The sequence below is a fragment of the Vipera berus genome (genome assembly GCF_964194415.1).
Source record: "Vipera berus genome assembly, chromosome: 1".
NCBI lineage: Eukaryota > Metazoa > Chordata > Lepidosauria > Squamata > Viperidae > Vipera > Vipera berus.
The window spans coordinates 355198115-355223355 of record NC_138202.1 but is presented as its reverse complement, the minus strand read 5'-3'; the positions used below and the strand labels follow the sequence as shown (position 1 = coordinate 355223355).

Genomic DNA, 25241 nt, shown 5'->3' with positions numbered 1-25241 from the left:
GAAACTGACTGACTTCCCCATTGGCTTTGCTGGTCAGGAGGTGGCAAAAAGGGATTGCATGGTCCCAGGACATTGTGACTGTCGTAAGTACGAGTCAGTTGCCAAGCGTCCCAATTTTTTATCACATTATCAAGGGGATGCTGCACCGTTTGTTGAAATTTTGGGCTCAACTATGATTGTAAGGCGAGGACTGCCTTTATTATAGATTTAATTATACGGTAGAATATTGTTCTTTCCCTTGTGAAACTGACGTGGTAAATAAATCAAATGGATAAATAAACTTAGATGGTTTGCTCCATTTGTTATTTAATCACCATCTTTTGTCCCATTCCAGTGTTCAAAACATCAGACCAAGAAGAAAGGACTGTGTCACCTCAATCTCTAATGGGCAGTTTATTTGTGGGGTCCTTGGTGTTCTCTGAGCTTGGCTGTTTTCTTGCAGACGTTTCATTACCCAACTACGTAACGTCATCAGTGCAGTGGTGTTCAGACACTGATGATGCTACCTAGTTGGGCAATGAAACGTTTGCAAGAGAACCACCCAGCTCAGAGAGCACCAAGGACCCCACAGTTCAATCCTGAGCTATAAATATTCTACAGGTAGCCCTCGACTTTCAAGCACAATTCAGCCCAGGATTTCTGTTGCTAAGTGAGACATTTGTTAAGTGAATTTTGCCCCATTTTAATGACCTTTCTTGCCAAAGTTGTTAAGTGAATCACTGCAGTTGTTAAAATTAGTAACACGGTTGTTAAGTGAATCTGGCTCCCCCTTTGACTTTGCTGGTCAGAAGGTTGCAAAAGGCGGCCACGTGACCCCTGGGGACCCGGCAACCGTCATAAATACGAGCCAGTTGCCAAGCATTTGAATTTTGATCCCATGACCATTGGGGATGCTGCAACGGTCATAAATGTTATTTGTCAAATTTTTAAAAATGCCCAGACAAGGTGCTGGTGATGACCTATAAAGCCCTAAATGGCATGGGCCTGGATTATCTGAGGGAGCACCTGCTGCCAGCGTCAATTTCCCATCGTCCTGTGCGCTCCCACAGGGAGGGCCTCCTCAGGGTACCACCGGTCAAGGATTGCCGACGGGCGATCCACAGGGGGAGGGCGTTCTCTGTGGGCGCGCCTGCCCTATGGAATCAACTGCCAACGGAACTCCGGACTGCCCCCGACCTTCGTTCATTTCGCCGGGACCTAAAAACCTGGCTCTTTGAGCTATCTGGCCTGGACTGAGGGGTTTTAATGTTTTTAAATTGTGATTTTAATTTTTGGGGGGCTAGACTTAATTTAATTTAATTTTAATTTTATATTGTATTGTTTTTAAATTTTGCCTTGTAAACCGCCCTGAGTCCTTCGGGAGTAGGGCGGTATATAAACCGAATTAATAAATAAATAATAATAAGCTCTCTAGAAAAAAAAACCCAGGAGCTGCAGATTCTTTGTTTGTGACTTGTGAGTTGTGTCTGTTGTCAAATGTTCTTTTTCAATTCTGGGGAAGTTGTTTCGAAAATGTGCTTGCCCTCATCCTTTTTTCCCCAGACATTAAACAGAGTCCCAGCTGCAGCTTCAACTTCTGAGTCACGGTGACAACATCCAACTCAGCCTTTCAGCAGAAAAGATATTATTTTTCTTCTCCACCTTCCCTTGCAACAGAAGCCCACCAAGCCGCTCTCTTGGAGGAGATTTGTCATCCTTATCACATCTATTTGTAAAAGGGTGAGCGAAAACAGTACAAGGTGGGGCATATTTCAGCTAAAGAATAAACTGCTGGTTGGAAGAAGAAATTTCTCTTCTGGTTTTAACCTGGGTGACGCTCACGGGACACCAGAGCAAACCATGGATAAAAGGAGAAGCAGCCCATGTTGCAATGTCCAGATTGCCCTGTGGGATTTGATGGCCAAAAGATGCTGCTGAAAGCAGATTGGATACATACAGGAAGTCCTCGGCTTATGACCACAATTAAGCCCCACATTTCGGTTGCTAAGCAAGACGGTTGTTGAGTTTTGCCCCACTCAATGACACTTCTTGCCATGGTTGTTAAGTGAATTACTGCAGTTGTTAAGTTAGTACGACGGTTGTTAGGTGAATCTGGCTTCCCCATGGACTTTGTCAGAAGGTCGCAAAAGTTGATTTCCTGACCCTGGGACACTGCAACCGTCATATGTACATGCCAGTGGCCAAGCGCCCAAATTTTGATCACGTGACCATGGGGATGTGTTCTGTCCCAGCCTACGTGAGTCCTTGTTATGCTCACAAGGAGAAACCCCTCTTCCAATCAAGCAGGCAGGAACCGCAAGAAAAACTCAAACCCCTTCTATTCTCACAGACCTGAGTCAATGTCCAACGGAAACAAGCAGAGTTCACAGAAACTCCATCCTCGACATGAACGGTTGCCTTTGGCAACCAGCACCTCCCACACCTTCCCTTTTATAATTCAGCCAAGGGTGGCTTCCTAATGCCTTCTCCTTTGCCTTTGGAGCTGCCCCATTGCATTCCTCTGTCCTACTCGCTTCTCTTGCCTGCGCTTTCATGCATCCTGGATTGGTCCCAACTGTTCTTCATCACTATCCAACTCAGGCTCCCAGCACAGCTGTGTCTCAGCCTGAGCGCGAGTAGAGGGGCCAGGCTCCTCGTGCGACTGTAAGTCTCGGAGCTCCTCAGAGCCTTCCTCTGACTCTGATGTCACTCCAGGCCCCTCCTCTTCCTCCTCTGATTCCTCAGACTCAGCTGCCAGATCCACTAGCTGGCGAGGAATCACAACAGGATGCTGCAATGGTCATAATGTGAAAATCGGACTGAAGTCACTTTTTGTGGTGCAGTGTTGTAACTTTGAATGGTCACTAAATGAATGGCTGTAAGTCGAGGACTACCTGTATATGGAAGAGGAGGAGGAGAGAAGGCTCACTTTGGCCCCAATTGCTATACATGTAATCCTCAACTTACAACCATTCATTTAGACTGTTCAAAGTCACAACTGCACTGGAAAAAGTGAATTTCGACTGGTCCTCGCACTTATGACCATGGCAGCATCCTCGGAGTCATGTGATCATTATTTGGGTGCTTGGTAAGCAGGATGTAGTTACAATGGTTTGCAGCCTCCCTGCTCATGTGATTTCCCCACTTGTGATCTTCTCAGCTGGCTTCTGACAAGCAAAGCCAAGGGGGAAGCTCAATTCATTTAATGACCATGTGAGCCGGGCACGCATGGTGGTGCTGGCAGTGGCGCTGGTGCCCATGTGCATGCGCAAATGTCCCACTAGTGCCTGCATGATGCTGTTGGCAGCCCTAGCGCCTGTGCGCATGCACACACAGGGTTGCTAGCGCCCACATGGCAGTGCTAGCGTGAGTGGCGCCAGCCATTCTCGCAGCCTGGTGGCCAACAGCCACGGCCCAGTAGCAGGCTGTGGCCCACAAGTCGGGGACCCCTGATCTAACCAACAGTTGGATGAGTGGGGTCCTTGGTGCTCTCACAGCTTGGTGGTTTTCTTGTAGACGTTTCATTACCAATCTAGCTAATGTCATCAGTGCTAGCTAGCTAGTTGGATGGGTAATATTCTGTGGGTTCTCCAGGTTGTTGTTGTTGTTTTTTTTTAACAAAAGACATCTCTCAAAGAGTGGTTTAATTGGTTTTTCTGCACTTCTGTAGAGCATTGGAGATGTTCCAGGAAGTCCCTTCCAAATCTGTTGCAGGTGATGCCAACATATATGTTGCCTTACTGGTGAGAAGGGCAGCATATCAATGTAATAAATAAATGTGTAGGAGCCAATGGGAAGCCTACTTATTTAGCAGCCCAAAGAATCTCTCGGTAGAGAGAAAGATGGGCAGCACATAAATTTAATCAATCAATCAATAAATCTCTTGCTGGCCACGTGTTCCCACTGGGAACTAGCCTGCTGGGCAGAAGCAAGAACGACAACACTGTGCATGTGCTCTGTGGATGGGTGTGAGTACACACACGGCATGCCGGCTTCTCCAGTTCCAACTCTAATTAGGACAAAGGGGGAAAAACATCAAGAGGGTCACCGGCCAGCCTCTTTAGCTCACAGGAAAGAAGCAAGCGGGCTTTTAAGCCTCGGTCAACAAAGCCAAGCAGAAAACATGTTGTGACATCAGATAACAAGAGATTCCCCTGGGGGGGGAAGCACAAGTCACACACACTTCTCCGGTAGTAGCCGAAACATTTTGTAGCTCTTTTTATTATTATTTTTCTTGGAAGGCGTCTCTCTGCACGGCTGGCCCTGTGAAGGAGACTCCCGAGAAATCGGGGGGAAAAAATTCCAATTACTGCGCTTGTTTTGGCTGCGGCTTGCCTTCCTTCTCCAGAGCCGTTACGCAGGAGCCTGTGGCAGCCCCAGGGGTGGCTCTCGGTTAAGAGCGCACAAATAAATACACCTCAAACAATGCGTGATGGGACCCTGACATCGGCATGGCCTCAGTGCAAGGAATGCAGGCAGTCCTCAACTTTCGACCACAACCGAGTCCAAAATTTCTGTCGCTAAGGCTTGATTCAATGTGCACCTTTCTTTCTAAGTGTGACTTACGACAGCCAGTGAGCCCAAAATTTCTGCTGCTAAGCAGGGCAGTGGCTCAGTGAATTTTGCCTCATTTTACGACCTTTCTTGCCACAGCTGTTAAGCGAATCGCTGCAGTTGTTAAGTTAGCAACACGGCTGTTAAGTGAATCTGGCTCCCCCCTTTGCCTTTGCTTGTCAGACAGTCGCAAAAGGGGATCCTGTGAGTCCGGGACACTGCGACCATCATAAATGTGAGTCACGTGTGCCAAGCATCTGAATTTTGATCACATGACGGTGGGGGAGGCTGCAATGGTCATAAGTGTGAAAAACAGTCACAAGTCATCTTTTTTCAGCGCTGTTGTAACTTCGAACAGTTACTAAATGAGCTGTTCTAAGTCCAGGATTACCTGTCCATCCAATTAAATAAAAAATGCACACACTGAGATTCAGAGCCCGCATAATAGCCCGCATAATAGCCCATTCAGAATTAAATGTTTGGGCTCGATTTCAATGAGGAACGTTCCAAAGTCCTGTTTCTCACTCAAGTCTCCACAGTTCCAGTCTACTACCTGGTGGCAGCTGAAACTCAGCGACCATTTAATGCCGGGGTAGGCCACCTTGGCTCTTTCATGACTCGTGGACTTCAACTCCCAGAATTCCTGAGCCAGCCATGCTGAGGAGAAAGGGAGAGGTTTCCATGCTAAGCCATGCTGGCTCAGGAATTCTGGGAGTTGAAGTCCACGAGTCATGAAAGAGCCAAGGTTGCTTACCCCTGATTTAATGCAAAAGCCTCTCAGCCCGATTTATCTGTAGGCCAGGCGAATTTGTTGAACCTCAGTGTGATGGGAGGTTGTCTGGATTCCTAAGAGGGAGGGGCCACATTTCAAAGAAGCCAGAGACCATGAGAGTTAAGATATCCCAAAGGTGCTTTTTCAAGAGGCAACTGGACTTCCTTTGTTTGTTTTTTCCTTGAAGACGTTTCACTTCTCGTGCAAGAAGCTTCTTCGGTTCTTCAGCTCTTCCCTTTCCCTATTGTTGTCCCTTACTCTTTGCTTTTGTGTATGTGTGTATGTTATAGCACGTGTACTTGAGAGGATTTGTGTCAGTCTTACCCACATGCAGGCTTCCAGCCTGACTTTGGACATGATGGTCCATAACGAAATGGATCCTTCCACTCCCTCCTTGCTGGGACAGATAATCTGGTCCGGGTAGGGCGGTTCGGGAAAATTCACCGAGTTACATTCGTAAGCCGCCAGTGTCACTGACGCTATATGTGGGCCCTGCGGAGGGGAAGAAGAGGGCAGGGGAGGCAGAATTCAACCACCGGTGGCAATCCATTTCATTTGCAATAAATAAACAATAAAGGAAAATATTTGTAGCTCAGAGCTGAAATGAGGGGTCCTTGGTGCTCTCTGAGCATGCCTGCTGTCTTGAGACATTTCATTACCCAGCTAGATAACATCCTCAATAGACATTAACCTTGGTGCCTTGGTGGAGCAGTGGGCTAATGCCTCCTTAAGTAACACCAGCTGCCTGCAATTAGTGCAGGTTCGCATCCCACCAGGCTCAAGGTTGACTCAGCCTTCCATCCTTCCGAGGTAGGTAAAATGAGGACCCAGATTGTTGGGGGCAATTAAGCTGACTTTGTAAAAATGCCGCTTGGGGTGTGTGTGAAAGCCCTAATAAGCAGGCATATACATAGAATGAAGGCTACTGCTAAGCTTGTAAGCCGCCCTGAGTCTTCGGAGAAGGGCGGGATATAAATGGAATTAAAATAAAAAAAATTAAAAAAAATTAACAATAACCATAAGCTATGCCAGGGGTAGGCCACCTTGGCTCTTTTATGACTCATGGACTTCAATTTCCCAGAATTCCTGAGCCAGCATAGCTCAGTTTGGAAACCTCTCTTTCCCCTCAGCATGGCTGGCTCAGGAATTCTGGGAGTTGAAGTCCACGAGTCATAAAGCAGCCTAGGCCCAGGCCAGGGGTAGGCAACCTTGGCTCTTTTATGACTCGTGGACTTCAACTCCCAGAATTCCTGAGCCAGCCGTGCTGAGGAGAAAGGGAGAGGTTTCCCTGCTGAGCCATGCCGGCTCAGGGATTCTGGGAGTTGAAGTCCACGAGTCATAAAAGAGCCAAGGTTGCCTACCCTTGGACTATGCAAAAGAGACAATCAATTAGCCAAAAAGGGAACAAAAAGACTCAAGCGCTTCTCCACCAGCAATCAGCACCCAGATCAGAGTAGATTTACTCCAAGGTCAAGATCAGGCCAACAATCAAGTAAACAACACGCCAGTCAAGAAACTGCCAAAGAAGCCAACATTAAACACCCGAGCCAATCTCTAAGACCATCCACGCCAAAATTGACAGGGAAAGACACCAGAATGTAAAACGTGAAGTACTAATGCCACTGTATAAAGCCTTAGTAAGAGCACACCTAGATTACCGCATCCAGTTTTGGTCGCACTCCAAAAAAGGTGTCGAGACTCTAGAACAGGGGTGTCAAATTGCTGGCCCGTGGGCTGGATGCATCATAGCAAAATCGCCCCCAGCCGATTGCTGGCAATGGGGGAAAAAAGTCGCGACACGTCGCGACACGTCACGTGACATTGTGAGTTTGACACCCCTGCTCTAGAAAGAGTGCAGAGAAGAGCAACTAAGATGATTAGGGGACTGGAGGCTAAAACATACGAGGAACGGTTACAGGAACTGGGCATGGCTAGTCTAGTGAAGAGAAGGACCAGGGGAGACATGATAGCAGTGTCGCAATATTTGAGGGGCTGTCACAGAGAGAAGGGGATCAACACTGGAAGTTTTTAAGAAGAGACTGGACAGCCATTTGTCCGAAATGGTATAGAGTTTCCTGCCTGAGCAGGGGGTTGGACTAAATGACCTCCAAGGTCCCTTCCAACTTTATTATTATTCTTATTATTAACCTATTTTCCAAAGCCCCTGAAGGCCAGACAAGGAATAACGTATGGAAACTGATCAGGGAGAGATTCAACCTAGAAAGAAGGAGGAATTTTCTGACAGTGGGAACAATCAACCAAGGGAACAGACTGCCTTCAGATGTTGTGGGAGCTTCATCACTGGAAGCTTTCAAGAAGAGACCGGACTGCCATCTGTCAGAAATAGTATAGGGTCTCCTGCCTGGGCAATGGGTTGGGCTAGATGACCTACAAGGTCCCTTCCAACTCTGTTATTCTCATTCTAAACTGCGAGCAAACCCCACGTCCTTCTAGCACTGATGATGTTACCTAGTTTGGGTAATGAAATTATCTGCAAGGAAAGAAGCAAGCTCAGAGAGCACCAAGGACTCCTAATAAACAAAGTTCCCGTTATAACCCCATGCCCTAACCTAGAGTGCCCTCAGCGTTGGACTCCAGTTCCCATCACACTCCCCAAACAATTCGCTGGAGTCCAGCCACAGTACAAAAGGCATGTCGTCTCCTTCCATTAATTTACAAGGCAGAATTGTGCTAAGGTCTCTGGAGAGCTATTTTTCAGGGGTTTTTTTCCCCCCTCCCCACCTCTGCCTGCCCCCCCATGACTCAGAGGTTGTGCTGGCAGCACTGCGGGGGTGGTGGGGAGGCCCTGGCCTGTGGCCAAAGCTACCTTCCTTCCTATAGAAAGGCTGGGGAGATAAACGGAGGAGGAAGAATAAAATGCAATAAAAGCAAACAAAGACAAGGAGAAAGTGTGACTAAGGACTCACTCTTCTATCCCAACCTTACATGAGAATTTTATTTTTGCTTGGCCAGTTTCAGCCGGGAACGATGACTCCCAAATGCCTGTCCAACAGTCACTCATGAGGTCATCACAACGTTGGGGGGGGGGCAAGCCTGGGACAAATTATTTGTTCCTCTGAGTATCCTAGATTTTGACTTACAGCAAAGGTCGAGGTTGTGTGTGTGTGTGTGTGTGTGTGTGTGTGTGTGTGTGTGTGAGAGAGAGAGAGAGAGAGAGAGAGATCCTTCCAATGACTTGTTTCCTGATTTTCTGGCAAGAAAGGTTGTATAATGGGGCAAAATTCACTTAACAATCGTGTTGCTTAGCAACAGAAATGTTGGGCTCAACTGAGGTCGTAAGCCGAGGACTGCCTGTATTTTCTCCAATACGATAAGATAACCTTTTGTGTCATTTTTTTTTACTGTGGGCACAACGGCACACATCAAAAATGAAATTTAGTTGCCCGCTAACCATACCATATACAACACACGTATAGACCCATACCCTTGCATATACCTAACAAATAAATATTAATATTAAATATTAAACGCTGTCCATCTTGAATATGTAATGGAAGGAAGCAGCTTGAGAGTTCACAAGGTTGATGTTGTATGGAATGAAACTATGGCTGAATCTGGATGTTCTGCTTTGGATACAACAAAGCCCCCCGCCACTTCCCAGAAGGTAACAAGGAAAACAGGTCATGGAGATGACATGTAGCATCCCAGACAATCTTGCGGACCCTGCTCAAGCAACGCTTCTGTGCCATGTCCTGGATGGGAGGAAGGGAACTGCCAATGGTCTTTTCAGCCGTCCTCACCACTCTCTGCACCACCTTCCTGTCCGAAGCAGGAATGCTTCCAAACCAGACTCTGATGCTGTATGACAGGATGCTCTCGATTGTCCCCCTGTAGAAAGTGGTCAGGACAGGGGAAGGAAGATGTGCTTTTCTCATGCGACGCACAAAATGCAGGCACTGCTGTGCCCGCTTCACCAGTTTCTCACTGTTGAGTGCCCAAGCCAGCCTTCTCGTTAGCTGCGGAACGACTTGCCTCCAGATGTTGTGGGTACTCCAACACGCGGGTGGGATGGGTTGATTAACAAAGAGATTGGACAACCATTTGTCTGTAATGTTATAGGGTTTGCTGCTTGAGCAGGGGGCTGGACTAGAAGACCTCCAAGGTCCCTTCCAACTTTGTTACTCTGTTGTTCTATTATTCTGACGGGCCCAGCCGTGGATGCGCAGCATCTGAGCAGTTATGGGGAGTTGGCGGGGATATTTTAAAAGAGAGAAATTGTGTTGAAGTCGTGAATGCTCTAACACTGGAATTTTTTAAGAAGAGATTGGGCCGCCATTTGTCTGAAACAGGACAGATGTCCTGGTTCCGGCAGATGAGACCAATTAAAAGAACTTCCAAGGCAAGGATTTCTTCCTTAAAGAACATTAAAGAACAGGCTTAAAGAACAGGCTCAACATTAAAGAACATTAAAACATTAAAACATTAAAGAACATTAAAACATTTAAACATTAAAGAACAGGCTCAAGGTTGACTCAGCCTTCCATCCTTCCGAGGTAGGTAAAATGAGGACCCAGATTGTTGGGAGCAATAAGCTAACTTTGTAATAATGCCGCTTGGGAGGGGTGTGAAAGCCCTAATAAGCAGGCATATACATAGAATGAAGGCTACTGCTAAGCTTTGTAAGCCGCCCTGAGTCTTCGGAGAAGGGCGGGATATAAATGGAATTAAAATAAAAATAAAATAAAATTTTTTATTTGGCTACAAAATATTGGCACGTACAAAGATGAACCCAAAACTAAATTCCCCTCCCCTTGTTTATTTTTTTAAAAAATTCCATTTATATCCCGCCCTTCTCCGAAGACTCAGGGCGGCTTACAAGCTTAGCAGTAGCCTTCATTCTATGTATATGCCTGCTTATTAGGGCTTTCACACACACCCCAAGCGGCATTATTACAAAGTCAGCTTAATTGCCCCCAACAATCTGGGTCCTCATTTTACCTACCTCGGAAGGATGGAAGGCTGAGTCAACCTTGAGCCTGGTGGGATGCGAACCTGCACTAATTGCAGGCAGCTGGTGTTACTTAAGGAGGCATTAGCCCACTGCTCCACCAAGGCTCATCAGTATCAGTATCAGCTGCAATTCCCACCCCAGTTTAGTTGTCATAAAATCACATTCACCGATAAAACGCGGGCTCTCCTCCCAGCTCTCCAGCCCGCCAAAGTGTTATCAGCACTGACCTTGGTTCCCACGCATTTGAATTGTTTTGGCTAACTGAAAACTACACACACACACACACCTCCTTTCTTCTAAACTAAATACATGGCAACCGAGATGAAGTGAAAATGGCTTTAGTTCAGTTTGTCGCAACGTTGGCAATAAGAGTTTCCTGCTCGAGCAGGAGGCTGGACTAGAAGACCTCCAAGGTCCCTTCCGACTCGGGCAGGCCCAGATTGGATGAAGATCTTCTGATGGAGACCAAGTCCTCCTTCACTCAGTCACTCCCTTCAAGTCTCTACATGAGATAAGTTCTTTCAGTTCCATATTGTCTGAGATTTCCACTTTCCTATCCGGATAAACAATGGAGCGAATCCCAATTCTTTCTACAGTCCAGCTGACTGACGGCAATCTGCCCAGATTTGATCTTAAAATGCGATGGGGAAGATCTAATAGGAATCCTGTCAGAAAGTTCTATGACCGTGAGGACCTTGGTGCCGTTGAATCTTGAGACACAAATTCTCTGTTCTATGAGTCCTATTACTAATACAAGAGAATATCTGTAGCTCAGGGATGGACTGTGTGGGGTCCCTGGTGCTGTCTGAGCTTGGTGGGTTTCCTTGTGACATTTTATGACCCAATTAAGTAACACCATCAGTGTTACCTCACTCCCTCTTAGCAGGGATGATGCTACCTAGTTGGGACATGAAACGGTCGGCAAGAAAACCACCAAGCTCAGAGAGCATTAAGGACCCCACAGTCCTCCTCCTCCTCTGCAAACCCCACTCCCTTCAAGGACTTTACAGTACTCCTTTTTCTCCTCCTCCTCCTCCTCCTCCTCCTCCTCCTCCTCTTCTACTCTGCAAACCCCACTCCCTTCCCATAGCGATGATGTTACCTATCTGGGTCATGAAACATCAGCAGGAAAACCAAACTCAAGAGACCACATGGTCCTCCTCCTCCTCCTCTGCAAACCCCACTCCCTTCAAGGACCTTATAGTATTCTTTCTCCTCCCCCTCCTCTTCTACTCTGCAAACCCCACTCCCTTCCCACAGCTGTGATGTTACCTATCTGGGTCATGAAACATCAGCAGGAAAACCAAACTCAAGAGACCACATGGTCCTCCTCCTCCTCCTCTGCAAACCCCACTCCCTTCAAGGACCTTACAGTCCTCCTCCTCCCCCTCTTCCTCCTCCTCTTCCTCCTCCTCCTCCTCTACTCTGCAAACCCACTCCCTTCCCACAGCGATGATGTTACCTAGCTGGGTCATGAAACATCAGCAAGAAAACCAAAATCCCACTGTTCTCCTCCTCCTCCTCCTCTGCAAACCCCATTCCCTTCAAGGACCCACAGTCCTCCTCCTCCTCCTTCCTGCAAACCCCATTCCCTTCTAGCACTGATGATATTACCTAGCTTGGTCATGAAATGTCTGCAAGATGTACTGATGATGGACACTTCCTATTATTGTACTTAAGATTAACAGAATTATCATATAGCAGTTATCCCTGGACAGAAAACAAGAAGTCGACCTGGATTGCTCTCAACTTAAAATGTGAAATGTGGAAAGCCCAATTGCAAATAATTTTGCCTCCTCAAGAGCAGATCCCCCTAGGCCAGGCAGTTCTGGTTTCCCAGGACACCACCGTTTCAAAAATAGGTTGCCATATGGCTCGGTACGGAGACAAGTGGCAGCTGCTGATCTACCAGTCGAAGCCACAAGAAGGCTGGATAAGTGTGGAGTTCTGGTTTTATTCTGTATTTGGTTTGCTTTTCTCATGAGCAGTTCATACATTATCTTCTAGTCCAATATTTATCTATAGTTCACGGCTATCTATCTATCTATCTATCTATCTATCTGTCTGTCTGTCTGTCTGTCTGTCTGTCTGTCTGTCTGTCTGTCTGTCTGTCTATATCTATCTATCTATATCTATATCTATTTCTATCTCTATCTATCTATGTCTATACATATATCTATGTTAAATGTTTGTTGAGCATTCAGAACACACTTGCTTAGTTCCAGACATGGGACAAATCTTATTTCCTGTTTCAGCCTAGCGAAAGCGCCAAGTTTGAAGACCCCTTCCATATACCATTATGGGCAAGTGGCTGTCCAGACTCTTCTTAAAAACCTCCAGTGATGGCACATTCACAAGTTCTGGAGGCAAGTTGTTCTACTGATTCATTGTTCTAACTATTAGGAAATTTCTCCTTAGTTCTAGGTTGCTTCTCTCCTTGATCAGTTTCCATCTGTTGGTTCTTGTCCTGCCTTCAGGTGCTTTGGAGAATAGCTTGACTCCCTTTTCTTTGGGGCAGCCCTTGAGATATTGGAAGACTGCTATTATATCACCCCTGGTCCTTCTTTTCACTGGACTAGACATACCCAATTCCTGCAATTGTTCTTTGTATTTTTTAGGCTCCACCCACTAATCATCTTTGTTGCTCTTCTCTGCACTCTTTCTAGAGTCTCAACATCTTTTTTTTAACGTGAATTTGCCTAACAGAAGAACGACTCATGCTGTGACAGACGTATCAAACTGGATTCCTTACGGCACCTTAAGTCTTCCCACCCTGGCAGATCTGCAGATTTGAAAGTTTCAAATCCCACAATTATCAACCACTGCCAGACTGGCTGGAGAAATCTGGGAACCCAAGTCCACCCGTCTGAAAGCACCCAGTTCAGGAGAGCCTGGTGCCCATTAAAAAAAAAACAATGATCACCTGCCATTATATCATGTCTGTGAAACCACTTCTATGCACCCACATCAATTGCCGATTACAGATTAACTCTACGCTTTCTGCCTCAAAGAACTTGCAACCTAAACTCAATTGAGGAAGGAACCGCAGTTATGGATCTAGCAATGTGTCAACTTTTAAAGTCCATTTCCTGGAGAAATTAGTAGCCCCCCCCCCAAAAAAAAAAGAAAAGTGAAAGGGGAGAGATTTGTTCTGGATTTTGAAAGAGAAAAGGTTGCACGGGCTTCAAGGAGATTTTGACCTAACGTAGGGCAAGGGTGAAAGCATTAAGATGAATCCTTGACTCATTATAATTTAAATATTTATAGCCCGCCTCTTCTAGATGACTCATAACTAAATAACACAATAGTTTGAAGGACATATATGGGCAGGAGAGCCGAGGGCCTTTCCCACATCTACTGCCTGGTTCTGAAAATAGCAGGCAACCATCAAGCTTATTAGACAACCTGATCTTTTGTGGTTTAAGATCACCTCAGATGGTGGCCATCCCCATGTCTCAAACCAGCCAACTGCACTGTGTCCAGAAGCTTTTATCAATTCTGGATCTGCTCTCATTTAACATGAAAGGATGGCCACCAGTTCTAACTTTTCTGAGAGAGAGAAAGAGAAAAAAGCAATTCACATTTCTCCCTCAGCTTCACTAATTTTTTAAAGACAGGTAGTCTTTGAGTTATGGCCACAACTGAGACCGACATGTTCATTGCTAAGCTAGATAATTGTTACTTATTTATGTTATTTAGAAAATTTATACTGCCGCCTGCTCGCACGTGGCGGTGACTCAAGGCAGCTCACAAGGCAGAAAAGCACAATATGAAAGAAATAAAAAGTCATAAAAATAAAATAATAACCCCCACCCCAGCAACAACACACATTCATACCAGCCAGCCAGCCAGCTAAGTGAATCACTGCAATTGTTAAGTTAGTAACATGATTGCTAAGTGTAACTGGTTTCCCATTCATTTAGCCCAGGGGTAGGCAACCTTGGCTCTTTTATGACTCGTGGACTTCAACTCCCAGAATTCCTGAGCCAGCCTGGCTCAGCTTGGAAACCTCTCCCTTTCACCTCAGCATGGCTGGCTCAGGAATTCTGGGAGTTGAAGTCCGTGAGTCATAAAAGAGCCAAGGTTGCCTACCCCTGACTTTAGTTCAAAGATACAACACTGAAACACCGCAAATGTGAGGCCTCTGTTCTAACAGGCCTGCAAACAGCATCATGGGAAATTTATCACTTTGTTCGATTGATGTAGCTGCCCATCTCACCAGCGTGACTCTCGTTGGTTTACAACAATTTAAAATAAAAAAAGGAAACCCTACAAAAAAAAACCCAATACAAAAGTCCTCGACTTACAACCATTTGTTTAGTGACTTGTTTGAAGTTACGACGCCACTGAAAAAAAGCGACTTATGACCTATTTTTCACACTTAGGGCTGTGGGGTCCCTGAGGTCACATGATCAAAATCCAGACGGCTTGGCAACTGCCATGGACTTAGGACGGTTGCATTTCCCCGCTGTCACGTGATCCGCTTTTGCAACCTCCCAACAAGCAAAGTCATTGGGGAAGCTAGATTCATTTAACAACCACACGACTAACTTAACAAGTGCTATCTCGCTTAGCAACGTAAATCTTTAGCTCGACTGTGGCCATCAGTTGGGGACCACCTGTATCTGTGTTGTGTTTTCTGGCAATAAATGGTCTGCGTGGACCTTCTTCGGAGATGTTTTCTCAACTTTCTAGCCTGCCCTAGGATGAGTGTACTTCAGACACATGATGTGAAGACTCAGCTCTACAGGCAAGTCCATCATGCTGGGAAACACAGAAGAGAGAAGAGCATGACCAGCCTCCAAGTGGTGATAGATGAACTGTGGGAAGACCTGAAGGCCAGCTTGGGGGGCAGATTGTCAAAATCTTTATGTCTGCTAAGAGTCAACGTAACTTTGATGGCATATGATCAATCCAGTCTACCCTGCTCCATTGGAATTACCTGGTGGTCTCCCTTTCACGTCTTAACCAAGTTCGACCTTGCTTAACTTCTCAAGTTCTGCTAAGATTGGTGTGGTGCTGCCACCTAGTGGAGGGTTTTAAATGTAATTTGGCCTTCCAGAGAACAAGCCATCTCTCAAGGTACCTAAAGATTAATATCTTCACCCCTATTCTTGTTCCCCTAAAACAGGGGTAGGGAAGCTGGGCTCTTTTATGACTCGTGGACTTCAACTCCCAGAATTCCTGAGCCGGCCATGCTGAGGGGAAAGGGAGAGGTTTCCATGCTGAACCATGCTGGCTCAGGAATTCTAGGAGTTGAAGTCCACGAGTCACAAAAGAGCCAGGGTTGCCTACCCCTGCCCTAAAATATCAGCACTTCTGTAATGGGGGGAGGGGGGGTGAAGAAGTATGGTGCTGTGGAATCCACCAAAGCCGCATTGCGTGGACTAAAAAAAATGTTAAAACTCCCTGACTTACAACCACAATTGTGCCACACATGTCCACTGCTAAGCAAAGGAGGTTGCAAATGGCAATCACGTGACCCCCACGGGATGCTGCAACTGTTGTAAAAACATGCCTGTTGCCAAGGGTCCCAAATTGTGATCGCGTGACCACGGGCACGCTGGGATGCTCGTTCAGTGTGAGGGTGGGATTGTTAAGTCCCCTTTTTTCAGTGACATAGTAACTTCAAACAGCCAGTAAATGAATAGTTAACATAGGGAAGCTTATTTGGAGAATCTGGTGAACTTAACCCATGCCCAAGAGAAAATATTCATATACAGCTAGTCCTCAGCTTGCGACCACAATTGAGTCCAACATTTATGTTGTTAAGTGGGAAATTTGTTAAGTGAGTTTTGCCCCATCTTATGACTTTTCTTGCCACATCTGTTAAGTCAGGGGTCTGCAAGCTTGACAACTTTTAAGACTTGTGGACTTCAACTCCCAGAATTCTTAAACTTGCCAAGTTTGAAGAACCCTGCATTAAGGTTTTCTCCTCCCCACCCCCTTTCCCCCCCATTTCATTTCATCTAGGTAACATGGAAACATCTCTTTACAAAGGGATAGTTGTTTAGGAAGAGGAACCCCGTCTAAAATGTGTGGAGTGTGAGGTCCTTGGTGCTCTCTGGTTGTTTTCATGCAGACGTTTCGCTAGCCAGCTAGGTAACGTCACCAGTGCAAGAAGGAAGAGTGTGTGTGTGTGTGTGTGTGTGGTCTCTATTTATAGACAGGTGGTTTGTTCTGTAAGTCAGGAACTACCAACTTAGACAAACAGTCAAACAATAAAAAACAGCCGAATCAAGGAAACACCAAGAACACTCCCGCCAACACTAACAGGCAAGCCACTTGTATACAAACAGCGAGCGAACCCAATTCCCTTTTAGCACTGATAATGTTACCTAGTTGGGTAATGAAACGTCTGCAAGAAAACAGCCAAGCTCGGAGAGCACCGAGGACCCCACAGTTCAACCCTGAGCTACAAATATTCTCTTCTATTGTATGGAATACGTCTTAAAGTTATTTTTAAAAACTGAGATATGGTAAAGGTTTTAGGAGCTTAATATTAAACCCTTCCTATAAGACCCTTTGTTATGGCAGTGTTGTGGGAGGAATGTTAACTCTTTAGCCAAATATTGGATGATCTGCCATTAAGTTGATGTTAATTCTTAGTCTGCACATAGATGATATTTTTTTTAAGAATGATTCTATCCCCAACCCAGTCTTTCTCATCTTCCAACAGAGCAGTGTTTCTCAACCTCGGCAGCTTTAAGACGGGTGGACTTCAACTCTCAGAATTCCCCAGCAGAGAGCAGTGATTCTCATCCTCGGCCACTTTAAGATGTTTGGACTTCAACTCCCAGAATTCCCCCGCCAGAACGGCATATAAAGCAGTGATTCTCAACCTCGGCCATTTTGAGATGTTTGGACTTCAATTCCCAGAGCTCCCCTGCTGGCAGAACTGACTGGGGAATTCTGGGAGTTGAAATCCACCAATGTTAAAGCTGCCGAGCTTGAGAAACACTGCAGCATAGTAAAATTGCTATTATATTTGAGTCCATCTTGCTAAATATAGTGGTAAAGGTAAAGGTAGAGGTAAAGGTTCCCCCGCACATGCGTGCTAGTCGTTTCCGACTCTAGGGGCCGGTGCTCATCTCTGTTTCAAAGCCAAAGAGTCAGCGCTTGTCCGAGGACGTCTCCGTGGTCATGTGGCCGGCATGACTAGACGCCAGAGGCGCATGGAACGCTGTTACCTTCCCACCGTAGTGGTCCCTATTTTTCTACTTGCATTTTTACGTGCTTTCGAACTGCTAGGTTGGCAGAAGCTGGGACAAGTAACAGGGGCTCACTCTGTTACGCGGCACTCGGGATTCGACCCGCCAAACTGCCGACCTTCTGATCAACAAGCTCAGCGTCCTAACCCACTGAGCCACTGCATCCCTTACAAATATAGCGGTATATAAGCCTAAATGCTATTGCTATGCTAAATCTATACGCCAAGCCTATATTCTTCAAAAACCATGGGCTAAATTAGAGGGATTGTTATCAAAACACAAATAGCTAAGAAAAGCAACATTAGCAGCTTCTCTCCAGCAAGTAATGGCTTCAAGCAGAACATTTCTGATGTCACAAACGGTAGCAAACTGACTGTGATTTATTAGCGCTATATATTAGTGGCACGCAGAAGAGGACCGAAGCTGGCAAGGTTTTCTGCTCTGGGTGCCAGAATAGCTCACCAGCCTTGGACAGGGTGCCGGCTGAATTTGGCAGTCTGGGCTGGCGCCGTATGTTTTCCTGCTTGAGGCAGAACCATGTCTTAAAACTAACATATATTAATTACTCATAAATATATAACCAATGAAAACTCAGCAGACCTTTGGCCAGGTGTGGTGCCAATTAAGTGCATATCTATCTGTTGTCAAGGCCAATTTTCATTCTGGTGAAAATTACTAATATGAATTCCTACGGTAATTAAGAACACGTCACGACATTATCATTGCTTGCTCTGCAGACATATATTACGCAGTTGAGTTTCAGGTGCCTTTTTCTGGGTTCACGATCGCACTCAACTATGCCGCTCAAAAGAACCGTCCGTGTCAGTCCCCTAGAGAGGAAAAATTCTCTGTACGTGCCCTTGGGGGTCTCCGTTTATATCTACAGGTAGTCCTCAACATACGACTGTAATGGAGCCTTCCCATTAAGTCGTGATCGCCATAAAGCAGGCCTTCATGTGACCTACATGATTTTTTTTATGACCTTCTTTTTCAGTGGCTGTGAAGTGAATCACCCTGGTCATTAAGTAAATCCACAGTCATTAATCGATCACTTATGGGGCGTTTTTGCTGGAAACTGGAGAACTTTCTTGAAAGTGAGAACAATTAACCAGTGGAACAACCTGCCTCCAGAAGCTCTGAATGCTCCAACACCGGAGGTTTTGAAGAAGAGACAAGACAGCCATTTGTCTGAAATGGTATAGGGTTTCCTGCCTGAGCAGGGGGGTGGACTAGATGACCTCACAATGTTCCGTGTGTGTGTGTGTGTGTGTCACGTGATCCCTTTTGCGACTTTCTGACAAGCAAAGTCAACGGGGGAAGCCAGATACACTTAACAACTGTGGGACTGACTTAAACACTGCAATAAATATAGGGTTTCCTGCCTGAGCAGGGGTTGGACTAGATGACCTCACAATGTTTTTTTTGGGGAGGGGAAGGTAGTGTCACATGATCCCGTTTTGCGACTTTCTGACAAGCAAAGTCAACGGGGGAAGCCAGATACACTTAACAACCGTGGGACTGACTTAAACACTGCAATAAATATAGGGTTTCCTGCCTGAGCAGGGGGTTGGACTAGATGACCTCCAAGGTCCCTTCCAACTACTACTACTACTACTATTATTATTAAATATATGTATATAAATACAGGCAAGTTGATGGACGTCAGTTCTATCAGCTATTGAAAAAGCTGGAGACCCACCCGGTTAAATACAAAAAAGGCTGTCTCGGATTTCCTCTTCTGGAAATGTGAAGTTTTGTTTTGGCAAGGCAGGATGTTTAAGTCTTTGGCTTAAGTCTCGGGGATTGGGAAATGTGTCATTCCGTGTCTGGGGAGGTAAACTCATGGGAAACGGCCTCCCTCACCTCGCCACAAGAGACGAGTCATCCTCCCCTCTGTACAGCCGTGCTCAAAAATTCCCCGAGTCTCCTCGCTGACACCATCTTTGACATTGAGGCCAAGGCAGAAGTCAACTTAAAGGCACCTGCAGATCTGGCACAGGAGCCCAGGAGATTCAGCCTGGTGACTCCTAAGTCTTTATTTTGGTTCTCCAGCTGCCATTACTCAAACCGGAAGGTCCCCATGCAATCGTTCCCTTTCCAAATAAGGATCGGCGATCAGAAAGGGAATTTTTTTGGATGTTCTCCGGGTTCAAATATAAGACACTAACATAAATCTCTCTCTCTCTCTCTCTCTCTCTCTCTCTCTCTCTCTCTCTCTCTCTCTCTCTCTCTCTCTCTCTCTCTCTCTCTCTCTCTCTCTCTCTCTCTCTCTCTCTCTCTCTCACACACACACACACACACACACACACACACACACACACACAGTGTCCTGCTCCCTCCTTTGCTGTCTTTCTGGTGATGATTTTATCTGATGTGCTATTTTATAATTGATGGTTTTAAGGTGCTTTTTAAAAATGTTTTTATGTTGTAAGCCGTTGGGATGTGAGATGGGTGGCAAATAAATATCATAATAAATAAGTAAATAAATGTTCACCAAGTATGTAAAGGTTCTGCTGGCTGCCCATCCCCCAGTCAGGCGACATTTCAGGCACATATGCAAATATGGCGGTTGGCCGCCTCACGTGGTCATGTGACCGCGATTTAAGATGTTTCTGTCAAAAACGATGTTTTAATTCCAGTTTTCAGCAAAAATGCCCCCTACAGAACAATGGGTTCACTTAATAACAAGGGGTGATTTGCTTAACGACTGCCAAAAGACTGTAAAATCAGATCAGTCCCGCGATGACCCACTTTAGGACCATCACAACTCATGTCCGGAATGGGCAGGCATTATGGTCGTAAGTAGAGGACTACCTGTAGAGATATAAGCAAAGACTCGCCTAAGGATTGCAGCATTGGCTTTACAACGGCCACAAAAAAGGTTGTAGAATCGAGCCAGTCTTGTGATGACTCACTTTATGACCATAATGGACAGCTTATGACCGTAATGGACAGGCATTATGATCGTACATTTGAGGACTACTTATAGATAGAAGCACAGACTCGTTTAATGACTATGTTCACTTTACAACCTCCAAAAACAAGGTCGTAAAATCAGGTCAATCACATGGTCACACGTTATGACGATCACAACTTACAATCCTAACAAACAGCTCGTAAGTCGAGGACTACATTTACTATATAGAAACTGATTCGGTTTGCACCCAAAATGGCTTGGGATGGGGTCTCCTGCCTCCCAGCCAAAGTCTTCAAATATATATATATATATATATTTGAAAGGGTAGGAAAGAATTACAATGCAGGTAGTCCTCAACTTACAGCCATTTATTTAGTGACGGTTCAAAGTTACAACAGTACTGAAGAAAGTGACTTATGACCGTTTTTCACACTTATGACCATTGCAGCATCCCCAGGGCCACGCGCTCAAAATTTGGTTGCTTGGCAACTGGCTCGTATTTACGACAGGTCGCAGTGTCCCGGGATCACGTGATCTCCTTTTGCGACCTTCTGACAAGCAAAATCAATGGGGGACGCCAGATTCACTTCACAACCATGTTCCTAACTTAACAACTGCAGTGATTCACTTAACAACTGTGGCAAAAAAAAAGATCATAAAATGGGGCAAAACTCAATTAACCCGTCTTGCTTTTACCGACCGAAATTTTGGGCTCAATTGCAGTTTGCAAGTCACCAGACTCGCCGCACTGAATACTTTCTACCATTTGGAAAGAAAAATGCAGATTGAACCGAACTTTTTCAGAATGCTCAAAGCAAGTCTGATTCAGAGAGGATGCCAAATTTGCATCCCTCCCCTTGGGAACGCCGGTTTGCACGGGTCAAAGCAGACAGACTAGTAGCAACTCCGAGAACAGGGACCCCCACAGACAAACAACTCACTGTCACAGACTAGACGGAAGTGATTTTTCAAGTTCCCCCCGGTCAGCCAAGCATTCCAGGAAGCGCTGAGTTCATTATGAATAGAATGAAGACCAAAGAGAGGAAGTCGCCGAAAAAATTACCAAGGAAGCCCATGAGACAGATGGAAGTCGCAAAACAATTCTCCCTTTCTCTTACACACACACACACACACACACACACACACAGAGGGAGGGAGGGAGGGAGGGAGGGGGGAAAATCAATCAGAATATAGCTGGGAGGGACCTTGGAGGTGCTCTAGTCTAACCCTTGCTCAAGCAGGAGACCCTATATACCAAGGGTAGGCAACCTCGGCTCTTTTATGACTCGTGGACTTCAACTCCCAGAATTCCTGATCCAGCATGGCTTAGTATGGAAACCTCTCCATTTCTCCTCAGCGTGGCTGGCTCAGGAATTCTGGGAGTTGAAGTCCACGAGTCATAAAAGAGCCAAGGTGGCCTACGCCCGCCCTGTACCACTTCAATCCATCAGAATAGAGCCGGAAGGGACCTTGGAGGTCTTCTAGTCCAACCCCTCCCACTCAAACAGGAGAAGCTATACCAGTGATGGTGAACCTTTTAGAGACCGAGTGGCCAAACTGCAATCCAAAATCCATTTATGTATCATCGGGTGCCTGGTGGGCATGGCCCTTTGGGTGGGTGTGGCCAATTGGGTGGGCGTAGGCCATTGGGTGGGCGTGGCTGCAGTGGGACTGGGTGGGACTAAAAAGTTCAATCAATCAATTCCAACTGCGAGAACATTTTTTTCCCGCGAGAAGTTGAAATTGATTGATTGATTGAACCTTTTTTTTGTAAACAGCGGCAGAGGTCTACAGCGAAAAGGGGGCGATGGCGCGCGTGCCCATAGAGAGGGCTCTGCGTGCCACCTATGGCACCCGTGCCATAGGTTTGCCACCATGGCCCTATACAATTTGAGACAAGTGGCTGTCCAGTCTCTTCTTAAAAACCTCCAGTGATGGAGCACCCACAACATCTGAAGGCAAGCCGTTCCACTGGGTAATTGTCCTCACTGTTGGAAGTTTCTCTTAATTGTTAATTTCTCATTCGTTAGGAAGTTCTATTGGCATTTTGGTAAAAAAAAATGAGGGCAGTTGCTGGGGGGACAAACCAGGCACCGTTTCAAGACTTTTAAATTATCTTCTCTCCAACCCCCGGGCATTCATGTTTTTTGCTCAATCTTTCCAAATTTGACCTTAATGAGAGGCCAGGAGCAAAAACTTCAGTTTGAGCCCCAGCCCTTTTATGCAAGACAGATGTGGGAGAGGAGAATTAAACATTTTGTTGCCCGCGAGGAGTGCCAGGCGGAAGACGGAAGAAATTAGGAAGACACGAGTTTTGGTGGAAGAAAAATGTAATCAGCAAGGAGGAAATACAGTGTCATGTTTGGTTCCAAGCAGAGTCACCCTAGCTTTCTTTTTCTTTTTTTTAGCTAATTTTGACAAGCAGAGCTGGGAAATATCTCAGCAAGCAACGCTGGTGAACTGGATGAGCCCAGTTCGGTTCCAGTTCAAGCTGCAGATTAGCGAGAGGTGATCGCTTGACGAACTCAGTGACGAACTCAGCCACATAATAGGGTAGAACTTAATACAGGTAATCCTCGATTTACAACAGTTCATTTAGTGACCGCCCGAAGTTACAACAGCCATTAAAAAGGGGATTGGCGATCGATTTTCACACTTATGACCGTTGGAGCCTCCCCATGGTCCTGTGATCAAAATTCAGATGCTGGGCAACCGGTTCATATTTATGACGGTCGCAGTGTCCCGGGGTCACGTGATCCCCTTTTGCGACCTTCTGACAAGCAAAGTCAAGGGGGAAGCCGGATTCGCTTAACGACCGTGTGACTAACTTAACAGCTGCGGTGATTTGATTAGCAACCGTGACAAGAGAGGTCGCAAAACGGGGCAAAACTCAGGTAAGATAAATCTCATTGAGCAACAGAAACGTTGGGCTCAATTGAGGGTTGTACGTTGAGGACTACGTGTACACGAAATTCCACTTTAAAGTTTTAAAAGGTTTTAACTTAAAGCACAGACAGGAAACCGGCAGGCTATGAACCCATGCACCAAGGGTCTTTCTATACAAGTCACACGGAGTCCCTTGACTTACGACCAGTTGCTTAGTGACCGTTCAGAGTACAACAGACTTCCCCAAAGCTACAAATGACCCAAATTCCAATTTCCAGCGCATTCCCCTGCATTCATGTGATTGCATTATGGGCCCTCGGTGACCAGATTGCATTTATAGCGATCAGGTCACCGCAATTTTACTTATTTATTAAATTTATGTGCCGCCCATCTGGTTATCAAAGGACGTTGGGTGGCTAACATAAAATGACAATATAAAAATGACAATGTAAAGCATTAGAACAAGGGTCTTCAAACTTGGCCCCTTCATGACCTGGGGACTTCAACTCCCAGAATTCCTGACCCAGCATGGGGAACCATGGCCCTTTTATGACTTGGGGACTTTGTCTCCCAGAATTCCTCAGCCAACATGGGGGAACTATAGACCCTTCATGACTTGTGGACTTCAACTCCCAGAATTCCTCAGCCAGCATGCCTGGCTGAGGAATTCTGGGAGTTGAAGTCCATAAGTCATAAAAGGGCCAAGTTTGAAGACCCCTGCATTAGAACTATAAAATTACAATGTTTTCTCTTTTTTTTGCCGGAAACTGGCATTTACTTCGTTTCTGGCAAAAAAAACACCACTGTGGACAATGGATTCACTTAACAACCACGGCATCAGCTTAATGACCACAGTGATTCACTCAATGACCGCCCCACAAAAGGTCACATGATCACATGCTTAATGACTGGCACAAATTACTACAGGAAAGTCCTCCACGTACGACCACAATTGATCCCAAAATTTCTGTGGCTCAGCAAGACAGTTCTTAAAGAGAGTTTTGCTCCATTTTATGATCTTTCTTATCACAGTCGTTAAGTGAACCACTGCAGTAGTAACACAGTTGTTGAGTGAATCTGGCTTCTCCATGGACTTTTCCTGTCAGAAGGTCGCAAAAGGGGATCACATGACCGCGGAACACTGCAACCGTCATAAATACGAGTCAGTTGCCAAGTATCCGAATTTTGTCCATGTGACTATGCTGCAAGGGTTTTAAGTGTGAAAAATAGTCACAAGTCACTTTTTTCCGGTGCTGTTGTAACTTTGAACAGTCAGTAAATCAGGGGGTCTTCAAACTTGGCCCTTTTATGACTTGTGGACTTCAACTCCCAGAATTCCTCAGCCAGTGTGAGAAGATCTGCCAATCTTCAAACATATTGCAGCACACATGGAAATCTTTTAAGTCAATTTCAATGTCCCTGTGGTGATAGATAATGGGTTTATGCATGATTACCTCAAAAAACAACCCCCCCCTTTTACCCAATTTAGGGTAATTTACATAAGTTTGGGAAGCCCTGTTCTCTGGCTGTCAGTTTCTCTTCTGAAGAATCAATCAAAAGAGGAACCCTATTTTCTGAGAAAGAAAGAGGGGGAAGGCCACAGCTAAGCAGTCAGCTGGAAACAGGCTAACTTGCACATACTGGCTAACACTTAAAAAGGGATAGTGTCTTTAAAATGGTGTTTCTCAAAAGCTTGATAACTTTAAGACAGGGGCCTTCAAGCTTGGCCCTTATATGACTTGTGGACTTCAACTCCCAGAATTCCTCAGCCAGAGGAATTCTGGGAGTTTGATTTGATTTGATTTTGATTAAATTTATATGCCGCCCTTCTCCCTGAGGACTCAGGGCGGCTCACAACAATAAAAATTAAAAAACATAGAGTAAAATTTTTAAAAGAGAATTAAACAATAAATGCAAAATTACGAGACAATTTAACCCAATAAAAGCCAA

At 45.6% G+C, this 25241-nt stretch overlaps 1 protein-coding gene across 2 annotated transcripts in view; it reads right to left on the bottom strand.

Annotated features, from left to right (window-relative positions):
- Nucleotides 1–25241, bottom strand: part of VMP1 (vacuole membrane protein 1) — a 150556-nt gene that overhangs the window by 77105 nt on the left and 48210 nt on the right. For both annotated transcript variants that reach the window (XM_081346612.1, XM_081346613.1), the window contains one exon: nucleotides 5630–5797. In XM_081346612.1, coding sequence (XP_081202738.1) covers nucleotides 5630–5797 — 168 coding nt within the window. The remainder of the gene's footprint in view (nucleotides 1–5629; nucleotides 5798–25241) is intronic.